The 22,816-nt window shown below is 37.5% G+C and overlaps 1 protein-coding gene and 1 pseudogene across 1 annotated transcript; one reads left to right on the top strand and one right to left on the bottom strand.

Annotated features, from left to right (window-relative positions):
• Positions 1 to 5,530: 5,530 nt before the first annotated feature.
• Positions 5,531 to 11,657, top strand: LOC149847405 (aldehyde dehydrogenase family 3 member H1-like). Its single transcript, XM_089997003.1, has 10 exons — positions 5,531 to 5,856; positions 7,288 to 7,356; positions 7,455 to 7,551; positions 8,642 to 8,848; positions 9,206 to 9,321; positions 9,586 to 9,690; positions 9,773 to 9,945; positions 10,084 to 10,174; positions 11,034 to 11,183; positions 11,266 to 11,657. The coding sequence occupies exons 1-10, from the start codon at positions 5,620 to 5,622 to the stop codon at positions 11,509 to 11,511; spliced, it is 1,491 nt and encodes a 496-aa protein (XP_089853129.1). The 5' UTR covers positions 5,531 to 5,619; the 3' UTR covers positions 11,512 to 11,657.
• A 10,881-nt stretch (positions 11,658 to 22,538) lies between these two features.
• Positions 22,539 to 22,816, bottom strand: part of LOC149847404 (uncharacterized) — a 43,567-nt pseudogene continuing 43,289 nt past the window's right edge.

Here is a 22,816-nt window from a genome sequence, read left to right as displayed (position 1 = left end):
TGAGGGGGAGTTGGAGGAGGGGCAGGCTACATTGCGTGTTCCGGGGAGAACACGCAACACCCTCTCAGTCGGAGGTGTACTCCTCCCCGACTTTTTTCTTGTGATAACCATTCCCGTCCCCACCTTTCCTTTGGGTGTTACAATTTTTTCACGTACTCAGGGACATGCAAAGAGCATGCTGACAGCATCCCGTGTTTGATTGCGGGGACGTTCAATGTTTGATTGTGACACGCAATCAGACAACCTAAAAGATCACCCATGTGCAGCTTTTTCCTAAGGATGCAAATGGGTCAGATCCAGGGTGGAGGTTTTGCAATTTTTGGCTTTTCAATTAACGGGATTTCCATGTATTCAGCTATTCTGATCCATGAAAATTGAACATTGAGGGTGATGAGGTGCTTAATGCACAAATATTTGTGCAATCATATCTTTTCACAATAAAATGGGCCATCTTTCAAAATTCAGTAATTCGCAAATAAAAATAAAAATATTCTGATTTAAAAAACATGATTTTTTCTTCATCTTTTTTTTCTCAAAAAATTAGGGTAATTTTGCATTTCACTCAGTATTGCCATGTAGCAAAGCCCAATAAAGAATGATAAAAATTGTTTGTTTAGGCGACACACCATTTATCAAGGGCGTAATCAGATCCGATACAGAAGAAAACCATGAAAAGTTATTCTTGGATTTGGATCATTAGACTAAAATCCGAATATATATTCCAGCCAATTGGGATCTTATTGAATTTGACTATTTTCAGATTTAGATCTTGTTCAGATCAGGGTTTTATAACACGGTTACAAATCTCCTTATCAGGATTTTCTTTTCAAAAAAAAAATTCTTGGGATGAATTAAAATATATATTTTTTTAAGAATTCTAAAAATATATATAAGTATGTTTAATTGTTAAAAATATAAAAAAACAAAAATATGTAAACATCACATGAGCAAACACTTTGATACTTCTAGGCGACATTTCGAAAATATCACCTCTTGTAGGGATTGATATCGGGTTTTGAAAATCTCTCGATAAAATCAGAAGATTTTCTAAAATGGTTGATATTTGTGACTATGTTTAGAGTTGGGTGTAATGATCAAAATATAATCTGATTGCAAATTTCGCATGCAATATCTTTTTTTTTAATCTTTTCTTACCCAATCTATTATATATTATCACATATATTTAGATCCAAATACAACCGTACCTCATTGGATCCAATTGGGGCCATGGATTTCAATCTACTATTTGCATTTCAGATTAGGATTCAGATCTACATAATTCAGCCTATATCCGACCTCATTTTTTTCACGATTGCTGGGGAACCCTTGAATCCTTTGAATTAACTTTCATTAGAATAACAAGTGATATATCTACTCCCAAATTAAAGTTCATATGGATCTCAAACCCGAAATAGCATTAATTGGAGTTCGGATTATTTTGGGTCATAGAATAGAAGCCTGAAATCCAAAGCCAGCCAAATTAAGGAGTGTTTAGGATATATTTTTTATTTAAAAATATATACAAAATGAAAGCCAGAAGAAAATCATAGCTCAAACCCAATCAATATGTTATTTGAGGACAGCTTGGGTAGACCAGAACAATATCATGCTTACTTTCTTATACTTTGAAAAGCCAAAGAGCACAAAAAAAATCTGATATTTTCAAAACATGACCTATATTTACAATTTGGTGATTTTATCATGATATTTTATGTGATATAACACTTTTTAAAAATTTAAATATCATTGTGTTTTTCATATATTTGTATATTTTATTTAAAAAAAAATTATAATAAATATTTTTCAAAATTTTGTTGAGATGTTCGGATCCAGTATGGATCCAAGCCTATAGAGCCATATAACAAGGACTCAGATCCATTTACTGGACCCGGTCTGGGTTCAGAGTCTTTCAAAAAATTGGGACTCCGGGAAGATCTGGATTGTTCGAAACCATTTAGACATAAGTCTTGATCCATTAGAGGGATCCAACCTCAAAACAATTTGGATGCAAAAGAGATCCATATTGATAAACATCTGGAGTCTAGAATTGGACCCAGAAATTATAAGGATTGATTCTCGAAGCGCGCGATAACCTAACTAACTAACTAACTAACTAACTAACTATATATATATATATATATATATACACACGCGCGCGCGTAAAATATATATCAAAACTAATACATAGATACATGTGTGGATCCAAAAGTCAAATATGGGGCAAGGGTAAGTCTACCGAGTTTTATGCTGTTAGGACAGCGACTATAAGTATGGCAGGTAGAGCCAACGCGACTAGGTCTCTCATTCTAGAGGTGGTTTTTCGATGTAAATATAAAAAAAAAAAGTTAGTGTGCATGTGTGTATGCGCTTCATGGAACCATTAGGAGTGGCGAATGGGTTGCTCATAGGCCAGATCATGGCAGAATCTGAGTACAACAAGCAGACAGTAAATCCATATCACAATCTAATGCACTTATCCAAGTCTAGAAATAAAATGTTGGATTCGGACCAGATTTTTGTGTACATTAGTTATAACTTATAGTGAAAAGATCAGGTGCAATGTGATTGCACAAATATTTGTGCGTTAAGCACCTGATCACCCCCCATCCCTCCATCTTAGGGACAGGGTCTGTCAGTTGTAGGGCTCAAGGCATGATGGAGGGCAATCAGATGCTTAATGCACAAATTTTGTGCAATGTAATTGCACTCGATCTGAACTCTAACTTATACCCCTAGGGCTCCGCTAGACTGGTAGGAGCAGCTAGTGCACGTCACTTTGTGTTGGGAGGTTGCAGGTTCAAAACCCAATGGTATAGTTGTTTAACTGGTAGGGGTCTGCCTAACCCCAAATTGCCTTTCAAAAAAGAAAAAAGAAAAAACTTATCCCCCTAATGGCTTGGTCACAGTTGCACGCCATTACAGTGTGCGTGTCATAGGTGATATGAGTCGAACACGTGAATATGACACGTATCAACATTATTTTAATAGCATTTTATTAAAATATACTTTATACATTAAATATAAAATTATTTTTTATTCATTAAAAACAATAAAAACCCATGCCTAGTGTCTTATTTAAAAAAAACTTTCATGTCGAAGTCAAGTCAGGTGTGTGGTCGTACCCATATCTTTGTGAAATTGTCTCCTAGGTTTGGCAGAGTGCCGACTTGGGATTGAATGGATCCGACCCACAATTTAAGATCAGTCTTTGTTGCTCTATTTGTGTGCCTCATAAGCAAATTTATGGTTGTGAATGGGTTGTGTTTGTACCGGGTATCTACTGACTCGAACCCAATTTTTCGAGTATGGGTATGAAGGGTGTTAATCCGAATAATATTTGGGTCAACTCGAACCCGATCCGAGCAATATATGGGTCGGGTTTGGGTCATGATTTTACTGGGTACCCAACCTAACCGCTTTTTTTGCAAGCACCCAACCCAAGTATTATATATATGTAACAAAAATGAATTTATAACATTACGCAGGTCCGGGTATGAGTAGGTGTGTCAACCGGCCTGGTTTACCCAGACCCGACCTGAACCAAACCCTATAGGGTCCGAGCATGGTGATAAATAAGAAGACCCGGGTCCGGACCCAAAAGTCTGATTAATACATGGACCCAGGTATAGTTTGTGAAATTTTATATCAGACCCAGACCCCACCCGAGTTCCAATTAAGATCCGCAATTTTTCAATGTAGAAATGATAAAAAAATGTGGCTTTACCGGGTATGGTCAAGGTTTGGTTTATGTAGTTTTATCAGGTCGGAGTATGGTTTTTCTTATAGTGGATCTGATTAGAATCCGGTCTAGATCCAACACCATACTAAAAAATCTGGTCCAAGTCTGGTTCCACCTGACACTTGACACTCCTAGTTATGAGACACCCTTTTCGTGACACTTGAAAATCTGAACCCGAATATTAATTGTATGGGAGAGTCAGGGTCAACCCTGAGCCGACCCGTTGACATAATGGCATAAATGATGGATCCAGTCAACCCGGTCCGTGAATTCAATGCACTGCGGAACATTTACTACACAAGCAAAATGCGCCACATAAATGATGTATCCAGTCAACCCGATCCAGGGACTCAATGCACTATGGAGCATTTACCACGCACTACCCTCGGAGGCGTTCTCGTCATTTAGCGGTCCAGACCCGAACGCCAATCGCTACGCTCCAGCCCCGATGAGATCTTTGACTTTAACTAAATTCACCACCGCGGTAAATAATAATTACTGGCGGTTAAACTTTTTCCTAAAAAGTCGGGTAGTTACGGTAGTGATTCTCGTTTCCTTGATTTTTTCTAAAATATTTATTTTCTTTTTTGTAAAATGTTTATATTTGAAAAAATTCAAAAATTTCTCTTTGACTTTTTTTAGTGCCTAAGTGGCCCTCAAAGTTTTTACATTCCAAACATGGGCAGATGAAAATCACATAATGACAAACATACCCTAATAGCCAGTACTCGGAGTCTCATACTGATTTTCCTTTTAACACACCACCACCTTCACCCACCAAGGTCCAAACTTACTTACCCAGTCAGCTGTAAACGCAGGTTGAGCCATGTGGATCAAATATAGGGAAAAAGTTAGGGGTTTAGAAGGAGAAGTAAGCTCAACAAGAAAAACTCAAGCAAAAGTCATATCATCTCAAGGTGTTTTTATTCAAGCAATACCAGGCCAATTCCAAGCCTTAGTAGATCCAAAAAATAGGCCTAAAGTCATGCCAAGATGGACCCAAATCTCAATTATTGAAGTTGGATCTAGATCAAGTAAAAAGCCTAAAAAAAAAAAACTGAGTCCAAAATCAATGTCATTTACTTGGATCAAATTATCAAGAAGATCACTAGAAGCCCTCTACTAAATGACCCTCAAAAGCAATGTTGTCATTATCGGTGCTTATTGGTCTGTGTCGGCAGCAGTCACCCCTTAATCAGCTATTCTTTAATAAATATGAAAAATACTTAAAATTATTTTTTAATATGTTATGTTCTAATTGATACGTAATATTTTTTAGTTATTTCTTTGCCCGATTCAGAACGATTCACTTGAGTATCAGTATGCGGCCAATTCACCTGAATCATTGGCTAAACGATACGAAGACGGATACTGATACTGACAACATTGCTCAAAAGCCAATCACCAAAATTCTCCCAATAGTAACTCATGAATCGTATTGCCTGGTCAGGGAGGACAAATCATGGTCACACTGTTTTTTCGAACTGAGTTTGAGTATTGGTAGTCAGTTTCACCAATTGAACCGATAGGAGACTTTATTGACCGGATAGACCCGATTGCGGGTGTGGTTCTGTGGAACTGGACCAAAATTGAAACTTGACAAACCAAGATCAAGCTATTTGTGGAGTTCAAATCTAAACCCAGTTTGGTAATTTTTGGTCGATTAGGAACCTTTTGATAGTGTCATCGAGACGTTACTTCTGGTCGCAAAATGAGGAAATTGAAAAATAATGATTGATTTTGCACCACTACCAAATCCTATAAAGTCTACCAAGTTCACATGATGAGTGATTCAGTACAGGAGCCTGCTTTTGCTTGTTCCTAGGCTTTTCTTTACTCTGTGGTTGGTGTTTCTCTCTTGGCTCTCTCTGTTATTAGTCATGGGTGTGAAGGAGGGAGCCATGGCAGTAGGTGGGGGAGTGTTTGATTCAGAGGGTTGTGCTTTTTTGGTGAGGGAGTTGAGGCAGAGCTTCAATAGCGGCAGGACCAAGAGCTATGAGTGGAGGGCTCATCAGCTTAAGATGGTGATGAAGTTTTTGGAAGAGAAAGAGGCAGAGATTGTTAAGGCTCTGCACAAGGACCTCTGCAAGCCCCACTTCGAAGCATATTGCCATGAGGTCTCTCTCTCTCTCTCTCTCTCTCTCTCTCTCTCTCTCTCTATCTCTCTCTCTCTAGAGAGAGAGAGAGGGCGTTGACTCTTGTTGGCGGGTTTTTATTGGATATGTCAATGGGATGGAGGTTGGTTCGATGTTTGTGTGGATGGATGTTATTTGTGATGACTTGTGCTTTCTTGTTCTCGGTGAACATTTGTTTCTATGTTTTTTGAGTGGTATTGCGTTTTTTTAAGTGAACAATTATAGATTGCAGTTTTTGGCAAGTTGGTCGAGCTTGTTTATGGAATTGCTGAATTGGGTATCATGGATTTAAACATGTCTTGTGTCTCGTATGAAGAACTGTTTTCTAATGAATGGCTTTATGGATTTGGTTTTTCTTCATGAATGGTTTGATTGAGTGACAGGGATTCCGACCATCGTATCCTGATTTCTGTAAAATGATTCCGACCATCGTATCCTGTTTTCTGTAAAATGATTCCGACCATCGTATCCTGTTTTCTGTAAAATCATTGCACTATAATCGTATTTATCAATTTCGTTTTAAGTTTTTTTTCGTTTACTTGCGATTTACTACTCATGATCGTGTTTAAACATTGAGTCTGTTGGGTTTTCTATTTCTTTTTTATTTAATTATGTGATTGGGTTTTGTGCGATTGCATGTGGTCTCGATGGGGCCTGTAAAATTTTAATGTACGATTTCTTCTGATTTTTGTTTCGGAACAGTAACAATTAAATCTGGATACTTATCAATTTTAGGTCGTTTCTAGTGTTTGTTATTCACTGTCCTTTGCTAATTTACTATTTTCAGTCTGATTTTTAGAACAAGTTTAGATGCGTACCACTACGGGCTTCAAGCAAAATTTGTTATTCTGATGCCAGTTTCGTTTTGTATTGTTGAATCTGGAAGTATAGAGACCAATAACTGCTGTACCTGACTGTCCTTACCTGGTGATCGTGTTTCTGTTTTTAAATTACACATAAGCTCCAACATGGTTTATTAGGTAAAAGTTTTTGAAGCATGAGCTCTAATTCACAACCTTCAGTGAACAAAACGAAATACTTTTTTTTCAGTTGCTCTGTGGATGAATCACACACAAATATCAGGTTCTCCAATAGTATTTTGCTGCTGCTTGATTTTGTGTTTTATGTGTTGATTTTACAGCTAGCTAATTTTTTCCATTATATTGCTTTAGAGATTAACACTTTTTGGGGATCAATCAGTTCAGGAGTTTCTTTAATTGTTGAATTAGTTGGCCAACAGATCCAGCAACTATTTACTCTCTCTCTCTCTCTCTCTCTCTCTCTCTATATATATATATATATATATATATATAGAGAGAGAGAGAGAGAGAGAGTAATTTAATCTACGTTGGAAATAATCTAGTACACAAATGCGTGCATTGCTCTTACCAAATACTATGGTTCCTCATACAGATATCCATGCTGAGATCATCATGCCAACTTATTCTCAAGCAATTGAAAAATTGGATGAAACCAGAAAAGGTACTAAAGTTAGTGTAAGAATTGACTACAATATTTCGACTTCCATTTGTAACACTGCTTCTTTATGATTCTTTGTAAACTTAATTGTGTTGTTGCAGGCATCAGTGTCATTTGTATCAATGCCTGCATCAGCAGAAATTGTTCCAGAACCATTAGGAGTTGTTTTGGTTATTTCTGCATGGAATTACCCTTTCTGTAAGTGGAATGATGGATTATACTTCATCTTCTGTTTGTGAAGGTTATATACTTTCTTATGAGTAGTTATTGTATACGCTTTACCCTTTGATGGCAAATGTGGTCTAAAAATGGGTTTTACTCTTTCGGCTAGTAGCTAAATTAAGTGGTTACCATTTTTTCTTTTGTTTTCTGATTTTCCTTTTCGTTGAATTTAGTTTATGGCTGAGGCGAAGGAGTTCGAAGAAAATTAGACCTGTGCATGATATATTTCAGATTTATCTTGTTGTTATTCAACTCCATTGGGTATCACTTCTTTAAGTGATAATCTTGTTTGCATTTGAAGATTGATATGTGTTAGTGTTACCACAGCAGATAAATTTGATTTAATCAATTACAAGTCAAGTGTCATAGGTTTATGCTCCGGTTTTTTTTTTCTTAAACAACTAGATTTCTTGGTTTTAAAACAAAGATTTATAGTATTCTGAAAGGGCTTATAGATAACCCTAGAGGAATTGATTATCTAATCATCATCATTCATGACAAATGTAGAAGCTACTAGGTTGGAGGCATCTTGACAGCTAAGGAACAAAATGCATCTTGCTTTTGTTTAAAAATGAATTATGCAGTACCACATACCTTCCATGCTTCCAATATGTCATGCTAGTGTAGAATGTAGATCAAAAGAATTGATGACCATCTAATGTGATTTATAAGGCATATGAAAAGTTAGCCTTCTTTTTTACTTGAAAAGAATCAACAGCCATCTTATTCAAATGTAGAAAATGTGCATGTTTGTCTGTGTGTGTGTGCGCACGTGTCTGTCCACATGCTTGCTGCCATCATATTAAAATATAGACAATACTTTGGCGACCACTTTCAGGTCTTTCTCTATTGTTGTAACCCCAATGCATCTGTCTTGAAGAAATCCTCTTACACTCCATCAGAAAAACAAAAAACCCGCATGTTGGCTTGAACTTAGGATTCTTCTTGTAGTCAATTTTCATTCAGACATTTGTGTTGTTTTCTTTTTTGTGAAATTTAAGTTGTAATGCTTTCTATGCAGATATGCATTTGTTAGGTTTTCTTAATACTTGGCAGTGATTTTCAGTGTTATCAATGGATCCCGTGGTTGGAGCCATTGCAGCGGGTAATGCTGTAGTTCTAAAACCATCTGAGATTTCGCCTGCTACTTCCTCGTTGCTTGCATCACTAGTATCTGAATATTTGGACAATTCGGCTGTAAGAGTTGTTGAAGGGGCTGTAGAGGAAACAACCGCGCTGCTGGAGCAGAAGTGGGATAAAATTTTCTACACAGGTAGATTTTGTCTATGTATTTACTTGCCTCACAATCTGGGTTGGGTGGATGACCACCACTATGCTGTCAATGAATTCATGATACCACTGGATTTAAGACTCAAAAGGGTTTTTTCACCCAAATAAAATAAGCCATCTGTTGTTTTTGTCTAGGATATCCATGGTCTTGTAAGGGCTATTGTTTCGAGTCGATCTAACCACAGAGTAGACAATTCTTGTGTATGAAAAGTAAATCCTTTTGAATTTTAAATCATAAAAAATTGCAGTGTGCATTGTCATGAACCTTAAAGGGATTTTTTCTGTATAATTCCTTTAATACTCAATTTTCAATGTTTTTTTGCAACATGGCTTCATGCAGGAAATTGCAAGACAGGGCGCATAGTAATGGCTGCTGCTGCAAAGCATCTTACACCTGTGGCCCTGGAGCTTGGAGGGAAATGCCCAGTGGTCGTTGATCCAAACACTGATCTACAAGTAATGATTGGACATGTCTATTCATGCTATTAATTAAATATGCTCATAGGCACTAAACTCTCCTCCTTTAAACCCTGAGTAAGGTGCTTCAGCTTGCTCACCTAGTGAAGTTTTCCCCTTTTCCAATTCTTGGGCATAGTACTAGGCTAGTACCTAGCCTCTGGAAGCTTCAGATGTATCTTCCAGAATAGTTTTCTGATAAGGTCCTTAAAGAATGCCCTTTTTGTTAAATAGCTTAATTCTTGATTTTTTTTATCTCTAAAGGTTACCACAAAAAGGATTGCTGTGGGCAAGTGGGGAAGCAATAACGGTCAAGCTTGTATATCTCCAGATTATATCATCACAACAAAGTCATTTGCTCCAAAACTGGTATTGTTGCATAGTGACACTCTTCAGCAAACTGTACTCCCATAGATTTACATGAATCTTCATGTTTTTAACCATTTCACAGATAGAATCTTTTCAACGTACCTTGGTGTCATTCTATGGAAACAATCCACTTGAATCAGGAGATTTGTCTCGCATAGTTAATCTCAACCATTTTACACGGTTGACAAAGCTATTAGATGATGAAAGGGTTTTCAGTAAGATTGTTCATGGAGGCCAACGAGATGAAAAGCACTTGTAAGTGTGAATCCTGACTGATAAAAAAAATTAATAGATGCAAATAGAACTGCTTGTGTTATTTTGAAATTTGTTTCATTTTTCATATGCAAATAGAACTGTTTACTTTATTTTGAAATTTGTTAATTTTCTCTGTAGAATGATTGCACCAACAATCTTGCTGGATGTTCCGGCAGATGCATTGGTAATGAATGAGGAGATATTTGGCCCCCTACTTCCCGTTATCACTGTGAGTAGCACTCTTTTTGCTTGAAAAAGAAAGAATGGGTACAAATTGCAGAACACATTACAAAATCCCTCTGAATTTATTTGCAAGTGTGTAGGCATGTTGCTTATTCAGGCAGAGAGCATGCTAAGCAAAAACAGTAATGCCTTAGCGATATACCTGAAGCCAGTGGTGTAGCTAGGATTCATGTGATGGGGGGGGGGGGGGGCGCAAACAGGGGTGTAACAAAAAAAAAATATTAGGTGTGATAGTGGGGGGTTCTGGGGCAGCGCCCCTGAAAAATTGTTTTTTGAGATAAAATAAAAAATGGCTGCAATTATTAATAAAAATCTATTTCATATGGACAAATCAAACTATTTGCTGCAGTCAGGGCTGGGCTGGGCTACAAAAAATGGATAAAAATCTATTTCATATGGAATCAGGGCTGGGCTTTTAAAAAAAAAAAAAAATTAACCCCCCCCCCCCCCCCCAGCTACGCCTCTGCCTGAAGCCTTGATTTGAAGTAACAAACCTGCAACATAATCAGTTTGATAGTTGAAAAAGCATGTTTGGTTAGAGCATACCCAGTTCCTACCCTGGTGCCTTAGGGTAAAACCTAATGCTTTGGTTTCAAACCACAGATTTCTGTGTATGCGTATCTAAATGTGTGTGTGTGTGTGTGTGCGTGTGTGTGAGAGAGAGAGAGAGAGAGAGAGAGAGTCCAGAATGTGAAGTTGCAAATTGAAAGACAGGGAACCCTTTCAAGGCCATGAATCTTATGAACTGTTTTAAGGCACTGCCAATGCACCACACTTTGTGCTCTTAGTACCATGAGAAGCAGCCTTAGCTTGTCATCTGAAAATCTTTCTGCTATCTTCACCAGGTAGACAAAATTGAAGATAGCTTCGATGTAATAAACTTGCGACCAAAACCGCTTGCTGCTTACCTCTTTACAAAGGACAAACAAATCGAAAAGATGTTTGTTGAGCGAATCTCTGCAGGAGGCATGGTTGTCAATGACATTGCCATACATGTAAGCTGCTTGCTCGTGTTGTTGTTCAACTTCTTTCTGCTCTTTTTTGGCACTACCAACTGATTTATTGTCACTTGTGCAGCTCACAAATCCCTCATTGCCATTTGGTGGAGTTGGTGAGAGTGGAATTGGCGCTTATCATGGTAAGTTCTCATTTGATGAATTTAGCCACATGAAACCAGTGCTGTATCGAAGCTTTGTGGGAGAACTGTCTGCAAGGTATCCTCCTTATAGTGCCAGAAAACTGAAGTTATTGAGGTCTCTTTTCACTGGTGATATCATCGGTCTGATTCTATCCCTTATTCAATGGCACTACAAAAGTGAGTGAGAAACCTCCCCAGCAACTTATTTACAGGGTACATCTTGGTGCTTGCTCTACTCCATGCATCGTTGTATGACATAAATTGGGGAACTTGTTAGTTCCTTTCAATTTGGTGTCTTATTTTTAATTCATGTCAAGTTTGTTGCCTGAAACACTTTTTGCTTTCACGGCCATCTTTGCCATCTTTGGTCCACAGTTTATTGCATCCCAAGTGCAAAAACAGGCCCGCTTATGTAATACACGCTTCTCTCTCTCTCTCTCTCTCTCTCTCTCTCTCTCTCTCTCTCTCTCTCTCTCTCTCTCTCTTCCATGAATCCAAATCAATAGGGCCCACAGAAGTTAAGAATAATGCGGCTTGGTTATCTTTTGAGCGAATTTTTGTGACCATTTAATTTGTTTGAGATCTATGGCAATCACTTTCATTAGCAGAGTTTTACCCTTGTCAACTATTTTTTGAGGGAAGTTATTTTGACCATTTTATTTGTTTGAGAATTATGGTAATCACTTCTATGCTTAGCAAAGGGTTTTCTGTTCTTATCTTTTGGTGGGGGTGGGGGAGTAAGACCACTTACTCGGTACACAGTCGTATTGTACATACAATATATCCTGTCACCACTGCATATCCGAAGCAGGTTATATGTTCCCTCCTGAATAGGGCAGTTAGCTACATCTCATGTTCGGGGGTCCTAAAGAGCACAACATATGTAAGTATGTGTGTCTCGTATTCCCATGTTTGTCAACATTAATTAGCGTTGGAGTTTGATGCGATTGCAAAGAATTAAGTACCCTCTTCTCCATTGGTGCAAAAAAAAATGACGATTCTTGAAAAGGAGTGATTGTAAAGACTTAAGTGCCCCGAAGATGATTATTTAAGACTCAGTTTCTGCACTGCAGAATTATCCGAGAAAGAAATCTCTCCTGGAGGAGGCCATGAACATCAACCCTCTCACTATCTCTCTCCCTTCTCTTTCTGCTTCTGTGCACATCCAGCAGAAGATCCTACATTGCTCCATCAAGCACTGATTGACCTGCACATTGACTGTTGTGGAGCCTGATTCAGAGTTTTTACCCTTACAGGAGGAGGGTTTGGGGGCTCCTCCCAGCGTGGGTAGCATCATTCAACTAAATAAGTTGTAGATCCTGATTCAGAGTTTTTACCCTTATAGGAGGGGGGTCAGAGGGCTCCTCCCAGCGTGGGTAGCATCATTCAACTTGATGAGTTGTGAAGCTTGATTTAGAGTTTTTGCCCTTATAGGAGGAGGGTTTGTGGGCTCCTCCCAGCGTGGATAGCATCATTCAACTTGATTCGTTGTGGAGCCTAATTCAGAGTTTTTGCCCTTACAGAAGGGGGGTTTGGGGGCTCCTCCCAGCATGGGTAGCATCGTTCAACTTGATTCGTTGTGGAGCCTGATTTAGAGTTTTTGCCCTTACAGGAGGGAGGTTTGGGGGCTCCCCCCGGCACGGGTCCTGGGTGTCGTGGTAAAAAAATGCACACGGTGTCGTGGTGAGAAAGACATATGTTTATTTCAAGCAAAGTTGAAAGAAATCAATGGAAAATCCAACAAGGAGCATGCCAGAATCAAGATGTGGATGTCAAGCGAGAATGATGTCGTGCAACTCAAATAACACAGAATAATAGGGGTCTGGTTTTTAGTTAAAATGGAAAATGAAATGACAATAGAAATCGTTGAAAATTTACATGAATAAACTAAACTCAATAACGAAGACACCACTTTTTACGGATTTAGAATATAACCTTCGGTTAGGGAGATATGACCCTGACAAGTTGGTCCTAATTCGGGTAGCGATTTACAGTGATTTGCTTACTGAATAACACTATAAATCGCTATACTGATTTACGGAAAACACTACAAATCACTATAGTGAGATCCAACAACATTATAAATCGCTGTGGGGCTCGTTGGATACCCAAAAACACTATAAATCATTATAGTGATTTGCGGAAGATACTACAAATCGTTGTTGAAAAGTTGAATAACACTATAAATCACTATAGTGATTTGCGGAAGACATTACAAATCGCTGTTGAAAAGTCGGATAACACTATAAATCGTTGTGGGGATCGTTGGAGACCCAAAAACACTATAAATCGCTATAGTGATTTGCGGAAGACACTACAAATCGTTGTTGAAAAGCCAGATAATACTATAAATCGCTATAGTGATTTTCGGAAGACACTACAAATCGCTGTTGAAAAGCCGGATAACACTATAAATCATTGTGGGGCTCGTTGGAGACCTAAAAACACTATAAATCGCTATAGTGATTTGCGGAAGACACTACAAATCGCTGTTAAAAAGTCGGATAACACTATAGATCATTGTGGGTCTCATTGGAGACCCAAAAATACTACAAATCGTTGTAGGAAAGCCTGATAATACTACAAATCGCTGTTAGAAGGCCCTAAAAAAATTTGGTCCGGAGAGCGTTGCCCCCCCCCCCTGGACCCCCCACCCGCTGACCGTGCAGCGGGATTTGCACCGGGGGGGAGCCCCCGAACCCCCTCCTGTAAGGGCAAAAACTTTAAATCAGACTCCATAACTCATCAAGTTAAATGATGTTACCCACGCTGGGAGGAGCCTCCAAACCCCCTCCTGTAAGGGCAAAAACTATGAATCGGGCTCCACAACTCATCAAGTTGAACGATGCTACAGTCAGTGTGCAGGTCAGTTGGTGTTTGATGAAGCAATGTAGGATCGTCTGTTGGATGTGCACAGGAGTAGAGAGAGAAGGGAGAGAGAGTGAGAGGGTTGATGTTCATGGCCTTCTCCAGAGAGAACTCTTTGCCTCCCTTGATTTCTTCTGTAGAGAGAGAGAGAGAGTTTTACAGTGTTTTACGGAGAAAGAAGAAGAAGACTTTGAAGAGTCAACATCATCCTCGACTTTCTGGATGGAGGACATGTTTGTCCTTTTTTTGAACTGTTTGTTTTTTCTTTTTTGAATGAAGAACATTTGTCATTTTCTCAAACCATCGCTTTATGAGAAGAATAGCAAGAAAGGGTACTGAAGTCTTTGCAACCACACCAGACTCCAATGCTAAGTGATGTCAACATACACGGGAATACGAGCCCCATGTGCTTGTATACGTGGTGCTCATTGAGACCCCCGAACACATACGTGGGATTCAGTGAATCATCAGGGGAGAACATACACCACCCTCTCCTGCATATCTCACTTGATAGGTACGTGTGGGGCCTACTCCCACACATCGCGGTTTTCGAGTGAGATGTGTGGTGGGGATTGAATATATCCCACCATCGATAGGTCCCTCTTGCCTGCTAGGGAGGAAACCCAGCTTTGGCCTGGCACAATGTTCTTAGTATCTCGTTGGGCCACCGATTCAGCTGTTATCGACCGATATTTATACTCAAGTGAATTGTTCTATATCGGTCAGAAAATAATTTAAAAAATATTGTGTCAATCATAACGTAACACATGTTAAAACCATTACATTAATAATAATAATTATTAATTTTTAATATTTTTGTATTTATTTAAAAAAATAGCCTATTCAGGGCGAAGAGTATGCCAATATGCACCGATACTGATAACATTGGTCTGGCATGAAGGACACAGAAACGGTCCCAAGTCATCCCTATCGAGATAACCAAAGCCCTTGCAAGTGATTAATTGAACAGAGTCATTTGCCCCCCACAATCCAGAGCTCAAAAAAATCAACAACCCAAGGACTGAAATCTCATGAGTAGGGTTATCACAAATTCCATAAATTTAAGAACCATTGACCTTTAAATTATTGTAAAATCCTATACATATGTGTTCAGCATGATTGATTTACTAGAAATTGACACTTGATCATGCATTTTGGATGGAAAAACCGGTATTTGAAGCCTTAAAATTTTATACAAATTGTTTACCATTGATTTTTGAACCTTATAAAAACCTATCTATGCATCAGACTCAAATGATCCAAGTGTCAATTTCTAGTAAATCAATAATGTTGAACACATCTGTAAGGTCAAAATTTCGAAAAAAAACACAGAAAATTGACAGTCCCAAGCAAGCTGGTAGGATGCAGTTGGGGTAGCTTCCCACTGCTGTGTTTATATAGTCACTTAGACGAGAATTAGAAATATGAGAATTACCTTGTGAATTGGGCATTTCCGAGACTTTTTTAGCAAATCTGACCATGTAAACATGTTCAACATGGTGAATTTGTAAGGAATCAACTGCTGAATCATGTATTTTTTATAAAAAGTACAATTTTTGGATGCTTGAATATTTATGAAGATTTTGATGTTAATTTTAAAACTTAAAAAAAAAATGTGCTTATGCAGAATAATTGAAGAGTTAGTTCCTATAAAACCAAGATATACAGATATCGTACGGTTGGATTGAATAAAAAATGACCAAAAAACCATGAAAATTGCGGTCGAGGTTTACAAGGTAGTTCAAAACGTCAAAAATGCCTTGTTCACAAGGTAGTCATATTTCAGTGGCCATTGAAATATGCTAATGGGTTTTTTGGGCTTTTTTATTTTATTTTTAAGTTCTGACCATAGAGATGTGATCTGTCTTTGATTCTATAGGGACCAGCTCTTGAAGTGCTTGATTCCCACGCATGGGTGGGTTTTTATAAGGTTCGAAAAATCAATGATCCAAAATCTTTGTAAATTTTTTAGGCTCTAAATATCATTTTTTGCATTGAAAACACATGATCCCGGTGTAAATTCTGAGTAAATCAACCATGACTAATGCATTTATGGGGTCAGAATTGAAAAAAAAATAACAAAAAAGCCAAAAAATTCATTTAGCATGTTTCACTTAGCACGTGTATATATATATATATATATATATATATATATATATATATATATATATATATATATATATATATATATATATAGAGAGAGAGAGAGAGAGAGAGAGAGAGAGAGAGAGAGGCCCTTTCCAATAAAATAACGAGTAATGGGTAAGGGACTGATGTTTTTTGTGCCTACCGCGCACCTACCAGTGGATAGAAGTTTTTAGGTTGTTTTTCAAAAAATCTGACCCTGCAGATATGTTCTGCATGATCGATTTGCTAGGAAAATCACACTTGAATCATGTTTTTTTGAGAAAAAAAGATGATTTTTTTAAGCATTGAATATTTTTTAAAATTATAGACCCTTGATTTTTGAATCTTATAAAAACCTAACTTGGTGTTGTAATCGGATGATCCAAAGGTGTAATCGGAATAATTCTAACATTGGTTGTGATACTGAAGTTTTTACTCTTTTCACTTTCTCCATTTTTTTTTTACTGTTGCTCTCCGTTATACTTAATTTACATTAAAAGAAACCAAAAAACTTCTTTCAGAAAGAAAAAACCAAAAACACCAGAAATCAGTGCAACACTGCTGTGCAGCATAACTGGTTGTCTATTTCTCGAAAAATCTCAACTGCTCATTCCAAAACGGTGTGAGCATGAACAAACAGTTATTACAGTCAATCATTCATAGCACTTAACCCCCTCCATGAATTTCAAACGTAGCAATAACCTCTCTCATGAATTTCAAACATAAGAGTATCAACAATATCCTTGATAAGTTCTTAAATGCATGCATGTGAAACAATATCATGATTTGACACACAAAACTACACGAAGGCATTTCCCACTGATCAGGGATCATGGTTTCTTTTTTGATGAGCTGCATATAAAAAGAAAAAAAGTATGAAAAACACAGTATTTAGTGAAGTCCCATGCATTTAAACCATAGCCACAAATATCAGTCTCAGCTATATCTCGGCAAGGCAATTTCTTGCAATAATATAGGTTTAGTTGATAAATCTCGAAAAAGATGCTTAAATTTAAAAAAAAAAAATATAATAGTAGACATAAGTAAGACAAAAGTAAAAGATAAGTTAACATATCTTGTCGCGATAATATCGTGACATAAATTTCTGATATTTTCAAAATATCATGATATGTTGCCTTCAATATCATTTTATGAATTTACAGCTATATTATTGCTATATTTTCAAAATATAGCCTGCATTTGTGACTATGGTTTAAATACTAAATGCTAGTAAACATTCATGTCTTAATCAGCTAAAACATTTTCCAGAAAAAACCAATTATATCACACAAAGTGTAAAACTTGTAAATTTTTAAGAGAAAATAAATAAAGAAATTGCTTTATTTAGAGTTAAAAATATGTTTTTATCTTTTATTATCAATTTTGTGTGTTTTATATGCCTAATTTTATCTTTTTGACAAAGGGTAAAATGGTCATTTCAACCATTGCTATAAATAAAATATTGTTAAAATATTTAATTTAATCATTTTAATGAGTTACAAACCCAATTAAGTATTTTTGAGGTGTTTTCGAACTTAACAAGATACATTTAAATGGTCTTAGAATAATTTCGCAAAAAAAGGGGTATTTTGGTCATAACATTATTCACGAGAAATATTTTAATTAAATAAAATATGGTTTATAACCAAACTTCCATCTAAAATAAGATTGTTATTCGTTAAATAGACTTCATTTTAGTTTTATCTTTTTATTTATTTATTTTTTGCTTTAATTTGTATATAGATTTTTTTTTGTTTTATAAATTTTTTATTTTAGTTCTTTTAAGCCCCTTGGGTCGGACCCGAACCGGGTCCGATCCGGACCCGATAACAACCCCTTAAAACCCTAAAACCCCTTCTCTCATTCTCTCTTCTCTCTTCTTTTACTGTTCGCCCACCCCCCAGCCGACCACCGTCGTGTCCTCCTCTTTTCTTCCTCGTTCGGAGATCGGCCGGAGCAGGGCACCGTCGTCGACTTCCATCGGCCGACATCCTCCCTTCTTCTCCTCCTCCCTATTCCCTCACTCCATCTCTACCGCCGACCTGTGCCACCGCCGTGAGCCCCGTCTGCGACGCCACCTCCTCCCTCTTTTCTTCTTCCCCTTCTTTTCTCCTTTTCTTTTTCCCTTCGGGTGCCAACCGGAAACCCTATTGTCTCCGTTGGTCGTCCGCTTCATCGCTATCCTTTGCACGATCTGCCGACCCTTTACGAATTTCTGGTTTCTTTTCTTCCCCTTCCTTTTTCTTCTCCCTGTTTGGGCGCCAATCAGGGACCTGCCAGTCCCTGCAGCGACCCGACGCCGCTAACCACCCGTGCCATCTGCTCTTCATGCCGAACCTCTGCCAACCCCTGTCGGGATTTTTGCCGAACGTCGCTACCATACCGTCGGGAGCCCCAACTATTAACATATAACTTGTTCTCTCTCCTCTGTTCTATAAAGCACACCTGAATCGTTGGATTTCTTCAACTGGATGGGCGAGATGCATTATTTTTTTCTTACTATTTGGCAAACTTTTCCCTTGTTCTTCCTGTTTACTTCGGTTAAGTAAATGAAAATCGGTGTTTACCTGAATTTGGATCGACTGTCGATAACTGGTTCTTTGGATATACGCCGTGAGGTTGTGAAGCATGAGTGTGCAGCCCTGTTTACCATCTTTGTAACTGATTTTTTTCCTTTTTGTCTGGATCTGGATGACCTTATTCGTAGTGGAATGAATACGTATGGGCATCATAGTCGATTTCAGTTGCTTATTTTTCAGTTTATATGTTAGCCGATTCCTGATTTTATCGTTGCCGCAATTTGCTTGTCTGATTCCCAATGTTGGGAATGGTATTGGGCTGGTGCCGACACCGCTGTCAGCCAGGGCAACAAGTGTGTTCTCTGCACCGCTAGCTTTCTTTACATGCTTTTCTGTTGGTTTCGTTTAGCAAAGATTATATATATATATATATATTTCTTATTCTTTTCTCTCAACAACTGAGTAACTCGATTTCCTTGCCATCACAAGTAGTGATGCTCTGAACTGCGTCACGGTTGTCCAATTTGGTTTGGACTTGTTAGTGCATTACTCTTTGATTTTCGTCAATCGGGTTACCAATTTGTGTTTTGATTCTTATCGCTCATGAGTGAAAGCGTATTTAGAATTTATCATTTTGTGAAGTTGTAGCATTCTCTCCTTGTGAGAGACGGGTAGACCGTGTTGTGTAGCACTTGCATTGAACTTTCAGTATCTTGAGTTTCGTTTCACTTTCCGTCGCATCGAAAATGTAAGATTCTTATACTAAAATTTTAGAATGAAATTCATGTTGTATGATAGAAAATTAAAAGTTAATTTGCACGTACATTGAATTTGTAGTACAGTCACATTGCTAGAAAATGTAAGAATTGTACTACATTGTCTATATAATTGTGCATTGTAAGTGCGTAGTTGAGCTAATTACGCGATGCTTAGTGCTAAGCATCGCATGTGGCTAAAAATACTATGCAAAAAAATATGCAAATGCATGCAAATCAGTTTACTACCCGTGATAAGTAAGTGATGCAAGCACATCATAGGTTAATTACTTCTTTGAATGCAACACTCTTTTGCTCACACACTCACTTAGTGGTGGATATCTAGAACTGTTGACAATTGTAGTTCGAAAACCATGCTGGACAGGGTTGTAGTTAGTGAGATATTGGAGTGTGTTGCAGGTACATGTTTCACATTGTTGTGAAATGAATGGTTGAATATACATGTGAATTGACTGCATCAAATGCTTGCATAGCATTATTTTTATTGAGCTTGCCATACATGTGAAATTTGTATCATAAAAACATGCCTAAAATGAATGTATCGTGCTTGTGATGCTGATGACATTTTTTCTGCATATCCTGTTAATGTGTGCAAGTATGATGTGATGTATTTTGTGTATGAACGAGTAAAATTATTTATGTATGCATAATAGCTCATGTGAGTGCATTTTGTGTTAAGCATGTTGAAATTAAATCATACATGAAATCATGTTAGAATTGAATCATGCATGTGAGCATGCATAGTTGAATCATGGCATAATAGGGTTATGCATGAAAGTGAAAACAAATTTATTATATTATGAATATGCATGAGAGCATGTAAATTTGAATTATGCAAGTGGCATAAATTTTGATATCATGCCTGAGAGCATGTAAATTTGAATTATACAAGTGACATAGACTTTGATATCATGCATGTTCAAGTTATGCAAGTGGCATAGACTTTTGAATTTATGCATGAGTGTATGAGAGGGTTATCTTGTGAGAATATAATGTTTGGCTCTGACCTATGACTTAATAATAAAGATAACATCAGACCATGGGTCCACTTAAGGCACCAGCAAGGCTAGACTCTCTGACATGACTGAATCTATTCTGATCTCCTGTCCTTCCGGAAGAGAGGAGGGTGGTACAAGCCTCATGGGACATGCGTTTCGAGGGCTGAATGCACCTCTTATCCCCGTCCCACGGAAGTTAGGGGATAGGTCTACCAGTGAATCCTAGGCGGTAGTACCACAACTGTGCAGATTTAGGGATGCATGCCCATTTTTTTGTCTGCGATTTTGGTTTGGTTAGGCCAAAGACCTTGGATCATGGGTCTGTTCTTCCAACCGTTGTATTGCAAGGTTGAATCGCTCGGAAAAGAATCAATTAAGTCATAGGAGGGCGATAAAAAATACATAGAATAATGAATACTCCTATGGTTGTTTCTGGATGTCTATACCTTCTTTTATACCATATGGGTTTGAATAACAAGAGAAACAATTAATTAGATTTTTAGGATAACTGCTTCCATATGCATAATCATATATTGTAAACATGTAGAGACTTTTAAGTTTACATGATTATTGCATGTGAATTTTGTTACATGCGAATAAAAAATACATGTTTATGCTTGGTCATATGATTTGACGTGTTGTTACAAGTCAAGGGCTTGGTTGTTGCACGTGAGGTGCTTGTGTGTGTGAGGCACACAGGAAGGGTCAAGATAAAACTTGTTCCATTATTATATTTGAATGCAAAATGCATAAATGTCTGATAAATGACATGTGAATTTGTAATTGAAACAATGCGTGCCTTATTCATAAGTTCAACATGAGCATGTTCCTTTTCAGCATAAAGAAAGTGAATGATAGCATTACATGATATATTGCACTTTTACTCTACTTTGGAGTATGCTATAAACTGCTAGTTTCATTCATTTATGCAAATGATTATCATGTATATAAATGAATATGAAATTGAATGTCATGAATTAAAATGAGAATGAATTTGAGTTCTCATCCATGTAAGTGATGTAATTATGAATGCCATGAAATGAATGATGGTTTATGTAATTGAATATCATGTTCGTATTATAATGTGAATCCCCCTGACTCTCATTTCTAAAATGATGAGAATTACACTTGATTGTATCATTTCAACTTGAATTGCATTCTTCAAGTTTAGTTTTAGTTTCTTATGGGCATGTGTTTGATGTCCTACAATATTTACAGATAATCTCGTGGAGGACTGAAAAGAAGTGCGGGTGGCTGCGTGACTAAAGGCTCCACTCATACCTATTACGATTCTTGGAGGAATTAGGCAACAGTTTAAGTTGGTTAAAAAATTGAGAACATTTTTAAAGTCTGTCATTTCATTCCTATTATGTTCTTGCATATGGTTTAGAACTTTAAATTTTAATGTAACTCTTCAATTATCTTAAATCTTGATACATTTGATCTTCCGCATTTTCTTTTCTACAGAGTAATAATCTCAATCAAGTTGTGTCTATGGATGATTCTGTACTGAATCTGATATTGAGATGCTAAGATACACTCGTGCTTGCGCTCAGGTGGGTCGTAGTATTCAGAACGGTTGGAATGTAGCCATAGATGAACCTATTGGCATATTAGTTTCAGGAACCATGTGAATTGTTTATATAAATAAAAAGTTTTATTTTTTTCTCAAAATTTGAGGTTTGAAAAAGTTTTAAAAGATTGAATTTTTGAGGGACGTTACACAAAGAGAGAGGCCTATTGATAACGAGAAGCATGTGAAGGTCTTGTATTTAAGCAATAATCTTGCATTGTGTGAAAATACAAAGAACAAAGCTAGAACTCTGTGTCACTCAAGAGTTACACAAACATTATGCACCAAAATGAACCAATGATCTAGAAGGATTCTCCTAGGTCCGTGAGGACTGATGTTACACTGGCATTTTTATGTAGAGTGTGAGGCACGATCTCGAGAGGCCCGGACACCAAAGACAAGAAACCAGAATACAAAAAAGATTGCCCAATAATGTGCTGGTCCATACTTGATTCTTGGTAACACAACCTGCAAGTTCAAGAAGGTTTTGAGATCAAAGATGGAAATGGCACTCCCTAAAGCCTGCCAAATTGGAGAGGTGAGCAGAATGAAGAAAACAAAAGGTGAGACTGACATCAAGGATAGAGTTCGACCTCAAAACACTATGAAAATGAGTACTAGGAAATTCA

Source organism: Nuphar pumila, chromosome 2, assembly GCF_984573655.1.
Source record: "Nuphar pumila chromosome 2, dmNupPumi1.hap1.1, whole genome shotgun sequence".
In the NCBI taxonomy this organism is placed as follows: Eukaryota; Viridiplantae; Streptophyta; class Magnoliopsida; order Nymphaeales; family Nymphaeaceae; genus Nuphar; species Nuphar pumila.
This window is presented reverse-complemented; position numbering and strand designations above follow the sequence as displayed.